General features: G+C 48.9%; 2 protein-coding genes across 6 annotated transcripts in view; both read right to left on the bottom strand.

The window, feature by feature from the left end:
• Window positions 1-320: 320 nt before the first annotated feature.
• On the bottom strand, window positions 321-16,298 carry LOC117871980 (zinc finger protein 501-like). 4 transcript variants are annotated; one of them, XM_034759892.1, is made up of 2 exons: window positions 15,712-16,298; window positions 321-3,354 (listed from the first exon to the last, which is right to left on the bottom strand). In XM_034759892.1, the coding sequence occupies exon 2, from the start codon at window positions 3,086-3,088 to the stop codon at window positions 1,871-1,873; it is 1,218 nt and encodes a 405-aa protein (XP_034615783.1). In that variant the 5' UTR covers window positions 3,089-3,354; window positions 15,712-16,298; the 3' UTR covers window positions 321-1,870. The 4 variants fall into 4 exon arrangements, with proteins under 4 accessions (XP_034615783.1, XP_034615782.1, XP_034615786.1 ...); XM_034759891.1 differs by lacking the exon at window positions 15,712-16,298 and adding an exon at window positions 7,262-8,899; XM_034759895.1 differs by lacking the exon at window positions 15,712-16,298 and adding an exon at window positions 7,262-8,899 and having other exon boundaries at window positions 321-3,351.
• Window positions 12,264-16,522, bottom strand: part of LOC117871978 (zinc finger protein 2-like) — a 15,477-nt gene continuing 11,218 nt past the window's right edge. For both annotated transcript variants that reach the window (XR_004644372.1, XR_004644373.1), the window contains one exon: window positions 12,264-14,267. The gene's annotated coding sequence lies outside the window, so the exon portion shown is untranslated. The remainder of the gene's footprint in view (window positions 14,268-16,522) is intronic.

Below are 16,522 nucleotides of genomic sequence, written 5' to 3'. Positions count from 1 at the left end.
TCTATCCATGAGGAAGTTTGTGTGGAAGGTTGGTTTCTTATGAGGGTATCCAGTTCTGACAGCTCATTCTTAATCTTTCCCTGTTTGCTGTATAGGATGCTGTATATTATGCTCTAATAAATTTGTTAGTCTCTAAGGTGCCACAAGTACTCCTGTTCTTCTTTTTGCGGATACAGACTAACACGGCTGTTACTCTGAAACCTGTCTTCATGTTCTCTGTATGTATATATATCTTCTCACTGTATGTTCCATTCTATGCATCCGATGAAGTGGGCTGTAGCCCACGAAAGCTTATGTCAAATACATTTGTTAGTCTCTAAGGTGCCACAAGTACTCCTGTTCTTTTTGCGGATACAGACTCACATGTCTGCTACTCTTATACCAGTATTGTTCACACAACACAACTTGGACAAGGCCTAAGACAGTAACCTGGGAATGTTTATTAGAAAAGCCCCTTTCTTTTGCAAGTGGCGTTGCATGAGCTGAGGTTTGCACAAAGCTGGCTGTGGGAGAGGCTTAAGGGTTGCCAAAAGGGTTGGAAGCATACAGTATAACCTGATGGAAGGATCTGTTTGGAAAATTGCTGAGCGACGATCAGTCTCTCAGCTACCCTAACAACATTTAGGTTCCTAAATCAGTGCATGGAAGCCAAATCGCTGATCTTGTGCAACCTGCTTGCTAGGCATTTTAATGCAAAGAGAGGACAGCTTTAGCGATACTAGCTCTAACTGGCACTGCAGTGAGGGCTAGTGGAATAAGTAGGAAGGTAGATCATAGAATCCTAGACTATCAGGGTTGGAAGGGACCTCAGGAGGTCATCTAGTCCAACCCCCTGCTCAAAGCAGGACCAATCCCCAACTAAGTCATGCTACCAGTTGCAGAGTTCCAATCCCAGCTCTCTTGCTAAGGAGCTTTGGATAATTTTCAAAAGCCAGGGCAGGTGCCAATAGCGATTTGGGGCCCCATCCAAGGGACTCTGGTAGGATTTGGGGTGACCAAGGGATTTTTAAAGGTGGGTTTTGGACAGGCCTTGTACTCAGTGCTCTGTGGGGTTTTCAGAAGGGCCCATGCAAATTCCTTGGGTGCTCAGGTCTAGGCAGAAACATCCACTAGGTGCATATTAGCATATGTCAATCAGCAGACAGCACGCGCTAATGAGGCCTGGACATCCACTGGGGAGCTGTATGAAGGAGGGCTATTTTCAGACACATCTGGAAAGTGGCACGAACGCTAGGGTTTGGGGCAGGTGCAGGCGGTGTGGGAAATGACACCAAGAACAAGGGCGGCAAGAGAAAACCAACTATGTGGGCCCAGAAGCTAACACCATATATTAAACAAAGACACCCTCCTTCCTCCACCAAGGAAGCGTTGGTGGGAAAATTTCTCAAGAACCTCTCTGCCAATGCAGAGAAGAGGCTGTGCGCTCAGACTGTACCTCCAGGTAGGAGCCATGGCATGAACCTGAATATTTAGTCACCCCAGGCCTGGCCCCCAACCTTGCGTCTCAAGCAGCCATGGTGTCTAGGGACCAACGTGTTTTCTAACAGACTGCAGAGTGTCACCTTGATTCCTTCAGAGGGAGGGACAGTGCTGCTGTCACCTACTTCTCCTCCTCCTCCATTCTCCTCTAACTCTCCCTCCAAAAGCAATGCACAGATTGATTATTTATTACCGTGCAAGAAAAACACAAATTAAAACAGCGGCAAGGACCCAGCCCATGCTCTTTGCCCTCTGCTGGATTTTCAGGTATTTTAGACTCCATGGCAGCTGAAGAGAGAGAGCAGCCGCCGGGGAGCTTCTGAGCACCTCCTACAAGTGACACGGAGGAAATCTGCATTGCAACTCAACGTCCCCGACCCCACCCCTAGTGCTAGAGTGGGACCTGCATTATCTCATAGACCACGGTGAGGTTTTCTGCTACCACCACCGCATAAGGCCTGTCGTTGACGTGGATCTCTTGGTGCCTGTTGAGGCTTGATTTGCGGGTGAAGTTCTTCCCGCATTTGGTGCACACGTGGGGCCTTTCCCCGGCGTGGCTCAGCTGGTGCCTCTTCAGGTGCCTGATGGCACTGTAGCTCTCCCCGCACTCAGTGCATATGTACGGCCCCTCCCGCGTGTGGATCAGCTGGTGCCTCATGAGGTTGGCCTTCTGGCTGAAGCTCTTGCTGCACTGAGGACAGGTGTAGGGCTCCTCCCTGGTGTGGATTCTCTGGTGCGTGATCAGGGTGATCTTCTGCCGGAACCCCTTCCCGCACTCGCTGCATGCGAAGGGCCGCTCCCCCGTGTGGGTCCGGCGGTGCGTGATGAGCTGGGACTTGTCGATGAAGCTCTTCCCGCAGTCAGCGCATTTAAAGGGCCGCTCCCCCGTGTGGATCCTCTGGTGGATGATGATGTTGGACTTCTGGGTAAAGCGCTTGCCGCACTCGGCGCACTTGTACGGCCGCTCCCCCGTGTGGATCCTCTCGTGCTGGGCGAGCTGGGACCTCACAAAGAAGGTCTTCTGGCACTGGCTGCACCTGAACGGCCTCTCGTCCCGGTGGGTGCGCTGATGCTTGGTGAGGTTGCCCTTCTTGCTGAACTTCTTCCCACACTCAGAGCACACGTGAGTCCGCTTTCTCCTCAGGCCTCCCCTTGGGGCGCAGAGCGCTCCCTGGTGGCTTTCCTCAACTTCCAGGCCAGGGGATGGTTCCGCTTCTGTGGTGCTTGTCTTGTGTCTTACGAGATCTCCTGTCAGATTTCCCTCACACCCCTTGGGTTCCTGTGGGCCTTGTCTCCTGAGAGGTCTCTGATGGGCTGTGAGATCTCCTGTTGCTGTTGGATTTCCCTCACACCCACTGGCTTCCTCAGGGCCCTGTCTCCTGTGAGGTCTCCGATGGGCTGTGAGATTCCCCTTCTTAACAAAGCGTTTCCCACATTTGGCATACTCATTTGCTCTCTCTCCCGGCTGCGTGGTGCTTTTCTCATCTCCATCACGCTTGCCATGCCGGGCTCTCCGGTGGGCTGTCAGATCTACCATCTGATCAATGCTTTCCCCATATTTGGTGCATGGCCCCTGTCTCTCTGGTGCGTCTAGTTTAAGGATTTCCATTGTACCGCTGCTCTGCTCCCAGGTTGCCCTGGCGGACCAGGCCGCTGGGCTGTTATGGAAGCTTCATTCGCAGGGAATGGGTGTGTCACATCTGTTTTCGGCTGGGCTTTGCTCTTTCTTGGCTTTATCCTGACTCATGAAGATTTTTACCTCGCCTCGGCATGCTCCCACTTCTCCTTCCTCATTTTGTTTCCTGAGGGGGCTCCCGTTTTTAGTCCTCTCCTCCGGATGCTTCTCCTTATTTGAAACTGTTGGGCTTTCATCTGCTGGATGAACAATAAAATACAATCAGGCATTAGTTCAGAGGCTGATGACAGAAGAAAGGCCATAGTCAGAGCTGTTCATTTTGGAGAAAATCTTGGAATGATCACAGCTAAGTTGAAGCCCAGGAGCTGGGGGCATTGTTATGTAAAGCTTAGAGCAGGGGACTAAGTCTCAGGACTTCTGGTCCTGAGGGGGCCATCTTGGCCGCTGGCTTGCTTGTGACCGTGGCAGTTAATTTATGCTTCAGGTACCTCTGCTTCCCCCTCTGTGAGCTAGACAACACAGACAGAGGGTGGGAGAAAGGCGAAATCACTATCCCTATGTGGCAGCTAGAGAACAGAGGCACAGAAAGATTGAAGGATGAAATCCCGGCCTGTAGCGGGGTGAACACCCACTCCAGCCCTGAAGGGGTCGGAAAAGCTCTGCAGAGGGCTGGGGCTGTGAAAGGGAGCAAAACCCTGGCTGATTGGGGGAAGTGGCTGCAGCTGGGCCACGTCCAATCAGGCCTCAGCTGGCCCTATATAAGACGCTGGGAGCCAGGAGCTCAAGAGTCAGTTTGTAGAAGGAGAAGGACCTGGCTGCAGGGAGCGAGACACAGGGTACCTGAGTGGAGCAGGGCTGGGGAAAGGCAGAGAAGCTGGGGAGCTCCTGCCTGGAAAGCCCCAGGCTGCGGCCTAGCATAAGGCCAAGAGGTACTGGGGGTTGCAGGGGGCAGCCCAAGGAGTAGGCAAAGGCAGCAGGTCCAAACCCCTTTGCCTATGATGAGTGGCTGATACTGCAGTCTGCCCTAGTGAATCGGGCTAGATGGAGACTGGGCAGTAGCCAAAACTGAGACAAAGTGGGGATAGTGGGTTGGGGGTTCCCCAGGGAGGGGAGACCCAGATTGGTGTGGTACTGCCAGGGGGCAGCACCCCAGTTAAAGGGGCATGGGGGTCCAGGGAGGGACACGGGGCCAGAGGACAGGTGGATCACCGGCCTGCAAAGGGAGCTCCTGGCTGGACAAAGAGCTAATTCCCAGAAGTCACCAGCAGGAGGCGCCGCAGGGGTGAGTCCGCATGTCTACACGACCCTACTGAAGTTAATGGGGGTTGGCTTCAATGGAGTCACGCGTCACGCAGCTGGTGTGTGGCAGAACTGGGAGCTGAGGCTGCAACCCCAGCCCATTACTTTAACCACAGGTCCATATTCCTCTGCCACGACATCAGTGTTTACTAGTGAAGAAAAAGTCCCTGATTCTGATTCACTTCCACCAGCAGAAATCAGGAATAACTCCAAAGGAGGTCCTGGAGTTACACTTATGTGAAACTGATGTGAGTCCAGAATCAGCCGCAGAGAGAACAGCTTCTATTGCCTTTGGCCTACCCACCAGCCTTCCCCTTTACCTAATTCCCATTCAAACAAGGATATTACCCGTCATTATTACAATAAGGTTTGTCTTTTATTTCATTTTCAGGTGTTGGGGCTGCTTGTTTTCATAGCCTGTGTCCATTCCTTGCTGTTCCTGCTCTGACCTGCTGATCTGATGAGAGCAGGACGAGAGATTGTAACAGACTCTGCCACATCCAGTTTCTTTCCTCTGTCTAGCACAAACCCTGGTACACATGGAAGTGTGCGACCAGTTACTCGTGCCAAAAAGCAACTGGGCATCTTCTTTGTTCACCCATTTTAAATCACATCCTTTGGAAATGGTTAAAGTCAAACTCTCGTCAAGGATGAATTTGGCCCATTGACTTTGAGGGTCTCGTTGCACTACAAAAAGAAATGGCCACTAGGCCATCTGTGTTTCAATGGAGTGGAAATAGGGTTGACTAACTATTTGAAGGAAAAGTGCTTTAAACTAGACTTGATTTGCCTATGGACTAAAAGACTGTTCCCTAACACTGCTAGAGAAGCAAGAAATGCATATGCTAGAATACAGTGCAGTGCAGATGGGCATTTAAACAGGACGGAGCATGGCCAGCCCCTAAGGTGTGGTGAGGCCACTTTGCACTGCACCTCTGATGCATTCTGGCCCTCAAACCAGTGTAGGCAGACAAGGGAGGATGAGTATGGAGGCCTGGCCAGAGGAAAGAGGGAGTGGCCTGGGTGCCATGTTCCTTGCTGATTCCTGGCTGCATCTGGCCCCTAGGAACCAGTGGCAGCTGGTATAACATAGATTTGCACTGCACTGAATACTTGCTCTGTCCTTTGCTCTTTGCACAACAACAACATGAAGACACCACAAGGGCGCAGGTGGGACCCAAATAACGATTTTTACTAAATATGCCAGGCATGGCTACATACACATTGTTGCTCTGGCTGGTTTCTGGCATCTTCTAACACCGAGAACACAATCAGTGCCACTGGAGGGTTCACGCTGCCCTGCTTTTACATGCTGTAGCACTCCTGGGCCATAGTGAAGTTCCTGGGTAAAGAGTTAGGACCCAGTCCTGCAAACGCACATGGCTGGTCTTAACTTTATTCCCATGAGTAGCCCCAGTGATTTCAGGATCCAGGCCTGAAGGGACAACTCTGACAGCTGCGGAAGAGAGCGAATGATAATGACAATCGGTAATAATTAATGAAGAATGAGGATGACTTAAAGCACAACCACGTATTGTGATGCTGGCATAAAAATTGAGTCTTGCTTTTAAATCCAAACACCTACAAACACTTTGCCTCACTGACATTGTCACAGACATAACCATTCTTCATAGTCTATATGGCTCTGATTCATTAAAGCACATGCTAAAGTTTAAAGGCTTGTTTACCTGGGGAAATTAGCAGAATGATAGCAGTATACTTATACCCTTATAGTGAGGTCAGTATAACTCCTTTTGTGGACACTCCTATTCCGGAATAAAAGTGACATTATGCTGGTACAATAGACATAATTATATAGCTGTCGTTCTTCTGGTCAATTTCCTATGTAGATAAACCCTAAGCATGTGAGCAGCTCTATTGAAGTCAATGGGACTCCTGTGCTTAATGTTAAGCATAGGCTTAAGTGCTTTTCTGGATCAGGGACCTTATGAATTATCCAACAAATACCCATCATTAACAATAACACTTTTCATATTCAATACACTGATGATCTAGTGCAGTGGCAATGAATTTAAGATGGCAAGTTAAATAAATAGTGTAAGAGAATGTAACCGGGCTCAGTGCTGCCATCAGAGAGAAACTGCTCTGTGTCTCAGCATCAGATAACGATCTAAGGTAAATACACTCACACATCTACATGCGCACACACAACCAGGATATGAGCCACAACACATGGCCCCATCACGTCAGTTTGGGCCCATTATTTTCATACAGTTTTTAAAATTAAACACAGACGATTATTTTCTTTGACATGGAGCAACTTTGACGTGTCAGCTGTTAAATAAAAGGACCTTCAAACATAAAAGATTTTGGTCCCATTCTGCTCATCAGCAAATATCCCTGTATATCTTGTAAATTCATCAGCTGTGAACATATTGTCCCCAGTGCTTGGGTTTAAAGAAACAAGCAGGTGGCACCCAAAAGAATACATAGTTGATTCTGATCAAAGAGGGAGCGTTAACATCAATAACTGCTAGAAATATAATATTAAGTTGATCAGACATTTTTCCACCTATGAAACAATCTTTCATAGAATAGAATATCAGACTTGGAAGGGACCTCAGGAGGTCATCTAGTCCAACCCCCTGCTCACAGCAGGGCTAATCCCCAGACAGATTTTTACCCCAGTTCCCTAAATGGCCCCCTCAAGGTTTGAGCTCACAACTCTGGGTTTAGTAAGCTAATGCTCAAACCACTGAGCTATCCCTCCCCGCTTCATCCTAGTTTTTTCAGTCTCTAGTGATGAAACTTGGCCCATATACAGACACAAAAAACGTTCACTGATGCTATCTTAGCTGTGGGAAAACATCCCCGACAGGCATTTACCTTTTGTTCTCTAAGAATTAGTCAGATGAGGATTTTTCGGTCAGAGGTAACTTGGCAACTAACGCAGAGTCCAGACCTCTCGCTTTTTGTCACCCAAACACACTGTGGCTCTGCCCATCAGTTATTCTCCTCCAAATGTCTGCTGTGCTGACTCACAGGAAGTCTGTGTCAGGGCTCTAAAAGCTACCGGGGAAAGGGTAAAACACAAGGCAGAGAAACAAAGCCGGGAGAGAGAAAGAGGCTGGGAAATGCTGGTGGAGTTGGAAAACAGCTGGCATACGGGCAGAGCCGACGCACCCTGGCATTGCCAGCCCCATCCGTTCTCCTGAGGATGCCATCAACATTAGCTCACCCTGGGCATTAGCTGCACCGCTCCTATTCTAGGGAATTTGCAGTGCCTTGCTGGGAGTTGTAGTCCTCCTGAGTGAGCAGCAAACAATGACTAATGTTTCTTTTTAAAATGAGTCGCCTGCTTTGAATACAGCTATTAGTCCCTTGGGCAGAACATTTAGCACGACCTCACGGGAGCGGTAATTAAGAGCAACTGCTGCAGAGATTTGGGAGAATTTTTTCCAGGAACACTTTCCCTTTATTCTGGGGGCATGTGGCAAGGCAGCGAGGCGGAGGAGTTGGTCAGGCTGCATGTGGTTGACCTGTACATGGAAGATGCACCACGCTGTGTAATAAACAAAGTCCTGGTCCAGCTACTTAATCATGCCAACAAACTTTGATTTCCATCTTCTCCTTAATTCTTATGTTACTGCTGTTAAGGCTACCTGCTGGGAGGTTCATCGTGGGCTGTAGTCCACGAAAGCTTATGCTCTAATAAATTTGTTAGTCTCTAAGGTGCCACAAGTACTCCTGTTCTTTTTATCAGAAACAAAATGTAGCTCCTGATTGGGACTAACACTCCTAGCTTGGGACAGAATCGGTGTTCTTGTTGTTGTCAGCTTGGAGGGCAGAGCTGGTCAGCCAGCTTGCAAGTTAGTGTGACAAATGCAGAGACACAATTTGCAGGCCCTTTGTGCCTGCCGGGGTGTGCAGAAGCCATCCCTAGCCTGGCAGGAAGGAGTTAATACTTTTGGCCTGGGAAGAGCGGCAGCTGGTTGCAATCAGTGCAAGGGCATTTAGGAGTGGCCAGGGGCCTGCCTGTGGGGACTAGCTAAAGCAGGGGAGGGAGGTGCCGCACTGCAGGGCAGCAGAAAGCTGAACTGGCAGGGAAAGCCATAGTAGACAAGGCTTTGGTGTGAGGACAGGGAAAGCCAAGGGGATTGTGATGAGCCAGGGAAGAGAGATCAGTTAGAGGCTCTGGTGGGACGAGCTGGTGAATTCTGGAGGCTGCAAAGTCTCAGGGAGAGCCAGGATGCGAGGGTTGAGGGTGAATGCTCTCTATGGGGGCATGACCCTGGGAGGGGAGCTGCTTTCATTTGACACGCAGCCGTGTGGAGCTGGCTTTCCTCAAAGAAGGGAAACTGAGGCACAGCAGTGTAGCCAGGAAGGGAGTCCCAGCAAAACAGGAAAACAACTGCCCCCCTGCAAATCTCAGCAGCACACAGTACAGGTGCACAATGGAAATAGAATGGAAGTACTGGGCTACACATAATGAATTGCTGCACAGTTCATGATAATATTTGAATGCTGGGTTTGAGAGAGTGTGTTTGAGAGAGAGGGGTCAGGGAGGGGAGGAGATGAGAGAGGGAACCCCCTTATGGGCAACAGTTAAAACGCTGGAAAATATTCCACCAACTTCCCTAACTCACACACCAGGTAATCCTATATGGGAGGAACAATTCATTATATTAATAATAAACGTAGTAGGTTTAGTGCATGTATTTTACACATAAGGCGTATTACGTATCTGTTTGGAGGGATGGAATGAAAATTGCCCGTGTGTGTATATGTATATTGAGCTGGTTAGAAAATAGCTTCTCTCTTTCTCCCCCCTTCGGTATAATTTTGACTTTTCATTGAAAAAACAAAAACATGAAAACCACAGGAAAGTTCAGTGGTAAGATTGTTGTTCAGCCCTAATATCTCTTGCACACATTTTCAATCTGTACCCCCAAAATCTTCTCAATGACGTTGGAGTGGGAGAAGATTTTGGGGGTACAGATTGAAAATGTGTGCGAGAGATATTAGGGCTTCAATGAAACTTTTTGATGCTTCCGAGACGGCATTTCAAAATGAATGGTAGTGTTTCCTTTCAAAATGCCCATTTAAAATTAAATATTCTGAATTGATACTTTGTTTCAATTGAAAATGCTGAAATGTTGCATTTTGAGGCTTCCACATGTTTTTTTGGAACGTTTCATTCTGTGAAAATGTGGTATTTTGGCTTTTCATCCCAATTCAGGATGAAAACAAATGTTGTAAGAGCAGCATTTTCCCTGGGATAGAAATTAAATTTTTTGACCAGCTCTATCATTACGCTCCTGGGTAGTCCCACTGATTTCACTGGGTTGAGGCCTACGAGTTGTCCCTGTATCCAGAGAGTTATATATTCCAAGGCCAGAAGGGACCACTGTGGTCATCTAGTCTGACCTCCTGTATAACACAGGCCATAGAACTTCCCCACAATAATTCCTAGGGCAGATCTTTTAGGAAAACATCCAATCTTGATTTAAAAGTGGTCAGTGATGGAGACCCCATCACACCTTTGGTAAATTGTTCCAATGGTTAATTACTCTCACTGTTAAAGTTGTCTTATGTCCAGTCTGAATTTGTCTAGCGTCAACTACCAGTCATTGGATTGTGTTAGATCTTTTTCTGCTAGACTGAAGAGCCCATTATTAAATATTTGTTCCCATATAGATACTTATAGACTGTGATCAAGTCATCTCTTAATCTTCTCTTGGATAGACTCAAATAACTCAATCACGATAGGGCATGTTTTCTAATCCTTTAAACATGTTTGTGGCTCTTCTCTGAACCCTCTCAAATTTGTCAACTTCCTTCTTGAATTGTGGGCATCAGAACTGGACACTATTCCAGCACCTGTGCCAAATACAGAAGTGAATTAACCTCTCGACTCCTACTCGAGTTTCCCCTGTTTATGCATCCCGGGATCACATTAGCTCCTTTGGTCACCATGTTGCATTGGGAGCTCATGTTCAGCTGAAAAGGACCCAGGGATTACAGTGGACAAGAAGCTGGATATGAGTCAGCAGCGTGCCCTTGTTGCCAAGAAGGCTAACGCATATTGGGCTGTATTAGTAGGAGCACTGCCAGCAGATCGAGGGGCATGATCATTCCCCTCTATTCAGCATTGGTGAGGCCACACCTGGAGTACTGCATCCAGTTTTGGTCCCCCCACTACAGAAGGGATGTGGACAAATTGGAGAAAGTCCAGCGGAGGGTAAGGAAAATGATTAGGGGGCTGGGGCACATGACTTACGAGGAGAGGCTGAGGGAACTGGGGTTATTTAGTCTGCAGAAGAGAAGAGTGAGGGGGGATTTGATAGCAGCCTTCAACTACCTGAAGGGGGGTTCCAAAGAGGATGGAGCTAGGCTGTCCTCAGTGGTGGCAGATGACAAAACAAGAAGCAATAGTCTCAAGTTGCAGTGCAAGAAGTCTAGGTTGGATATTAGGAAAAAACTATTTCACTAGGAGGGTGGTGAAGCACTGGAATGGGTTACCTAGGGGGGTGGTGGTATCTCCATCCTTAGAGGTTTTTAAGGCCCAGCTTGACAAAGCCCTGGTTGGGATGATTTAGTTGGTGTTGGTCCTGCTTTGAGCAGGGGATTGGACTAGATCAGTGGTTCCCAAACTTTAACAACCTGTGAACCTCTTTCATGAAAATGTCAAGTCTCGCGAACCCCCTCCTAAAAATGAATATTTCCAGGGATTTTTTCCTTTTACCTGAGTATAAATTATAAAAGCAGTGATCTTGGAAATACACAATTTCTTTTTATGACATGCTTATTACACACTATTTATTATTAATTATTATTTATCATTACAGTATTTTTATTACATTATGAAAACAGCAACGCTCTTCCAAGATCTCACTTTCGTAGCTTGTATCACTTTGAATAAGCCTGTTATAAGACGAGGTTACTATGTTTCATCAAGGAGTATCAGATGTGAAACAGCAGGAAAGTATTTAAGAAGTCAATTCAAAGAGTTCCTCCTACACAAGCATTCAGGTCTTGAGCAGTCCAGGCAAACAACGCAGTTACAACAAAGCTTAAACTTGTTCTTCATAATAATTTTTAAAAACAACACTAGCTGCCTATTTCATTTTAAAAACAGCAAAAAATATCCACCTCCCTTTCCATTTCTTATAAGGAGTCTTGAAGTTTAAATCTCCTCAGTGTGATAGATAGGCTTGCTTTGATCTGCTTAGCTCTTGGAAATCCAGGGGCTCTGGGCTGCTGGCCCAGTGCTGCCCAGGATTTTTAGGGACAGCTCTGTCCGCCATTAGGGATTTCTTTCCCGAGAATCCCCTGTAACATTTTGTGAACCCCCAGGGGTTCACGAACCCCAGTTTGGGAATCACTGGACTAGATGACCTCCTGAGGTCTCTTCCAATCCTAATATTCTATGATTCTGTGATTATCCACCATGACCCTCAAATCTTTTTCATCATCACTGCTTACCAGGAGAGAGTTCCCCCATCCTGTAAGGATGGCCCACATTCGTTGTTCCTAGCTAGAGACATTTCTATTTAGTCATATTAAAATGCATACTGTTTGCTTGTGCCCAGTTGACCAAGCAATCAAGATCGCTTTTCATTATTTACCATTCCCCCAATTTTTATATCCTCTGAAAACTTCATCAGTGATGAATTTATGTTTAATTCCAGCTCATTGATAAAAATGTTAAATAGCGTAGGGCCAAAAACCAATCACTGCGGGACCCCACTGGAAACAGGCCCACTTGATGATGATTCCCCATTTACAATTTCATTTTGAGACCTATCAATTAGCCAGTCTTTAATCCATTGAATGTGTGACATGTTAATTTTACATTGTATTGACACCATATTTAAGCAGCAGATGCTGAGAGAAATATGTTACATTTTATTATAGGACTTCAGGAAAACCTCACAGATGCAAAATATCAATGCCCTGTGGAGGTCCCTAGTTCTGTGCTGGGTCTGGGTTATCTGGTTCATATGCAATGGAAATCACGGCACAGTGCAATTCCACACTGAGTAGCTTGCTGCTTTGCTGAGAGCCCAAAGGGGGGATGTCCGTTGCAGAGATCTCTGCTACAACCCATCCTTACCCCCTGGGAGGGATCTCACCGGAGCAGCCGGGCTCTGCAGGACATCAGAAGCAACGGCAATAATCTTTGCAATCACCACTTGATACTGCACGCGGGGACCTCTTGGTGCCTGTTGAAGCTCGATTTCTGAGTGGCGTTCCTCCCACGCACCAGACCTATGTGAGGCCTCACCCCTCTGTTGGGCTGCTGGGGCATCTTTAGACTCCCCACGGGGCCCCATGCGTATGAACAGCCTCCGCCCTAGTATGGAGCCTCTGATCATCTCCTGACTGAAGCTCTTCCCTCACTCGGCAGCTGGGAGTGGCTGTTCGCCCATGCAGCCCTTTTGGGGTGCCATGAGCTGTGAGCCCCTCCCACACTGAAGACAGGCAAAGGGCCTCTCCTGGGCATGGCTGCACTGGGGTGATGATCATTTTTCTGGTTGAAGCTCTTCTCTCACATGTTGCACCAATCGGGTGTCTCGTTCGTGTGGATCTGCTGGCGTATCACTAGCCGCGACCTCTCAACGAAGCCTTCGCTGCAGGCGCTGCCTTCATGGGGCCTGTCCTGCCCGTGGGTCAGCGCATGTCTGGTGAGGTGAACTTCTCCCCATGCTGGTGCACGTGTACACCCTCTTCCCCACCTGGGCTTTCTTCCAGGTCTAATGACTTCCTCTGAGAGCCAGCCCTTCCCCGTTCTCGGCCAGTGATTTTCCCAGTGCACCGCTTATTGGCTGAGCTACCCCTTGACCCGAGTGACCTCCACAGTCCCTGCTCTCATGTGGCCTCCTGGCTGGGCGAGCTGTCTGGTGGGCTGGGAGGTTTCCAGCCGTCTGGAACCAATCCTCGTGCTCAGTGCATACGTAGGAGCCCCCTGCTGGGTGGATTCCTGCTATGATGGGACTGAAGTTGTTCCCAGTGCTGTGGGTCTCACCCTCACCGAGCTGAGCCCTCTGGGGCACCATACTCCTCATCACACCAAGGCTTACTTGCTGTCCATCATGTGCATCCAGACCCTCTTTTATGTTGGTGCGGCCTCTTTCTCATGGCAGTCCCGGGTGCATTTTGAGGGTTTTTTTATGTGGGAAGCTTTTGCTTTACCTGGGGCACATGTAGGGCTGTTCGTCCTGGTGTATCCTCTGGGGCATGGCCAAGGAGACCTTAACAAACCACTTCCCACACTGGCTGCTGCACTTATGGGGGAGTCTCCTGCAGGTAGACCAGCCGGTGTGTCTTAGGGGTCTTTTTGTGCACAAAGCACTGCCTGCAGGCATAGGGCCTCTGGCCTGTGTGGCTCCTCTGGTGCATCGTGAAGTTCTCCTTCCAGGTGAAGCTCTTCCCACACTGGGCACAGACTAACAGCTGCTTGCCCGTGTACCGCCTCCTGTGTGTGGCCACGCTCCTGTCGGTGATGCCGCTCTTCCCGCAAGCAGTGCAGATGTAGGGCCCTGCCTGGGAGTGGATCTTCTGGTGGGTGACCAGAGTGATTTTCTGGCTGAAGATTTGTACAGTCTCTGTGAGGTGGGTGCTAGAGAGCTCTCCATGGTAACGACTCTTCTCACATCCGGCCCAGGCTTATTCCAATCCTTGCTGCTGAGTTTGGCATCACTCCTATCACTCCTCCCCCAGCCTGGTGTGTTTCCTTCCTTCGCGGTTTTCCCTGAGCCAAGGGGAAGTTGCAGTTGGTTTGTTAAACCAGACCCTTGGAAGCATTGTCTTTGCTCTCTTTAATTTATGGCCTGGTCCTTCCTTGGGCGGTTCCTGTTTTGTTCCTCTTTGTTCATGCCACAGTCACAGGCTGCACAGAAAAGGAAATCCTGGCGTTAGTTCAAAGGCTGGGGCCTGGCATGATCACTACACAGGGATTTTCAAAAGCACTGAGCATTGGCGTTACTCTGCGCCCCTTGCAGTTGATGGGGGAACTCCCGCTGACTCCCCTGGGAGCAGCGTAAGGCCGGCGCTGAAGGCTATTGAAAATCCCACCCTAAATCCTACCCCATCAGATTTTAGTAGGGGAGGTTCTGATGCTTTTCGGGCTGCTGAGGGTTTGTGAGTCACCTTGTTGCCACCGGCCTGCGGCGTGAGGGAGTCTTGCCTATGTCAGCTGGGCGTTAGCTCCCTAAAACAACCGGCCCATCAGCTACTCAGGCACTCATCTACAGCATTGCTTTGCACAACTGGAGATGCACCCCTGTCCCTGCCATGAAGAGGAAAATGCTGCAGCTCTGTGAGCATGAGAGAGGCCTGGAGTGAGTGAGTGGGCTGAGGATCACCAGGACGGGGCATCAGACCCTGTGGTAGCTAATCCCCAGATGGGAGGTGCCAGAATGGTGAGAGAGCACTCCTCTGTCACACGCGTATTATGCAGGAAGGCAGACGAGAAGATCAGCATGGCTTTGTAATTTATGAACCAATAAAGGCGACAGAAAGATGAGCTGAAAACTAATGGCACAGCACATCCAAAGTACAGATCTAGAGTTAGATATGCTTGGATCTACGCTTCCATCTGGTCACCCACATTCTTCTGGGAACCCGACATGCAGGAGCATGCTGAAATCGGAAAAACTCAACTGCATAATATCCACCCATGTAACAGAAACTAGTGAACCGTTTGCCACAACCGGGGTTAAGAGCCTGGACTGTGCAGACATGCCCAATGACACACTGACGGGAGTATCTAACTGTGCAACGGAGCTGTAGTTTTAAGGCATAGAAGCAGCTTGTGTTAGCACAAGTCAGCTCTGTAAGGGTTCATTTGGAATAAACAGTCTTCGGTGTTGTTTGCGTCCTCTGCCGTTTGCAAAGCAGCAAAATGAACGTACCACGTCATGTCAGGACGGGTCAGGTCAGGTCAGCACAACTTTTCGTTGCCAAATTCTCCCCAAGCTGAGCACAGATCATTAAGGAATTTCTAGAGATGCTCTTCCTAGCCTAACCACGTGCACTGGTCACTTTCTTATGGAGATGTCAACGTGAAAGAAAATCCCAGTAGACGTGGAACGAGATCATTCCTTAACTTAAAACACAGCAGTTATTTTCCTGACAGAAGATGCTTTCCGTGTTCACCCGCCAGTGTCTGTTAGCCAGAGGCAGCAAACACCCAGGAAGCTGAATGGAAAATGTCTTACCCGAGGAAACACCACTGCAAGCATATTTCTCTTCCCTTTAGCATTAACCAGAGGAAAGCGTGGCTACTCGGCTGTCACTTGACAGATAATGAAATGCAGATCTCTGGGACTTACTATTCTGCTTCCGTCCCCTTGTCTCCTCTGGCCTGCTCTGCGGACTCAGGGAAAGGCTGCTTCAGTGCTGTAGTAGAAGCTATGGGGGGAGGGAGCGAAATAGAAGTTGGAGAGACAAAGGCTGGCTGGGAAGAGGGAGGGGGGATGGGGAGTAAGAAACTGCTTTGTGCAATGCCCTGCTGGGAGATGTAGTCCTTCCTCCAAAGGATTGCATGGCCTGCGATTACTGCTGTTCAGAAACAAACCAATGAATGCCGTCTCGCCTGCTGCGTGTGGGGAGATCAGTGTGCCCTTAGCCTTGTCCTTTGTTCATTGAATGGCTCCTACAATTGGGAAAGGAGGATTTTTTCTTGTGATCCTGTTCCGTAAAATGTTCAATGGGACTAACATGACCCTCTGCGGACGAGTAAACCGGGGGCACATTCCCTTCACCTGCAGTAAACCGGAGGAGACATTTTAGTAGCCGAAGCAGCTGATGCTGCAACTCTAGTGCCTGATTCTCAGCGCACCCAGCTTTCGTGCTGGTGCTGCAGACTAGTGCTTAATTTGTAATGGAAGAGGTGCAGGGGTTCAAGCAAATTTTTTACTTTCATAACTGACACGCCAAGCCCAGAGGAGCCGGGGCTCTGAACTGCCAAACCCAGAGGGCCGGGGCTCTGAATGGCCAAGGCCAGAGGGGCCGGGGCTCTGATCTGCCAAGCCCAGAGGGGCCGGGGCTATGAACGGCCAAGCCCAGAGGGGCCGGGGCTCTGAATGGCTAAGCCCAGAGGGGCCAGGTCTCTGATCTGCCAAGCCCAGAGGGGCCGGGGCT

The sequence above is a fragment of the Trachemys scripta genome, chromosome 2, assembly GCF_013100865.1.
Source record: "Trachemys scripta elegans isolate TJP31775 chromosome 2, CAS_Tse_1.0, whole genome shotgun sequence".
Classification (NCBI taxonomy): Eukaryota; Metazoa; Chordata; order Testudines; family Emydidae; genus Trachemys; species Trachemys scripta.
This window is presented reverse-complemented; position numbering and strand designations above follow the sequence as displayed.

Coding starts and splice junctions, on each gene's coding strand:
- LOC117871980 (XM_034759892.1), bottom strand. CDS start 3,088: ATGGAAATCCTTAAACTAGACGCACCAGAGAGACAGGGGCCATGCACC.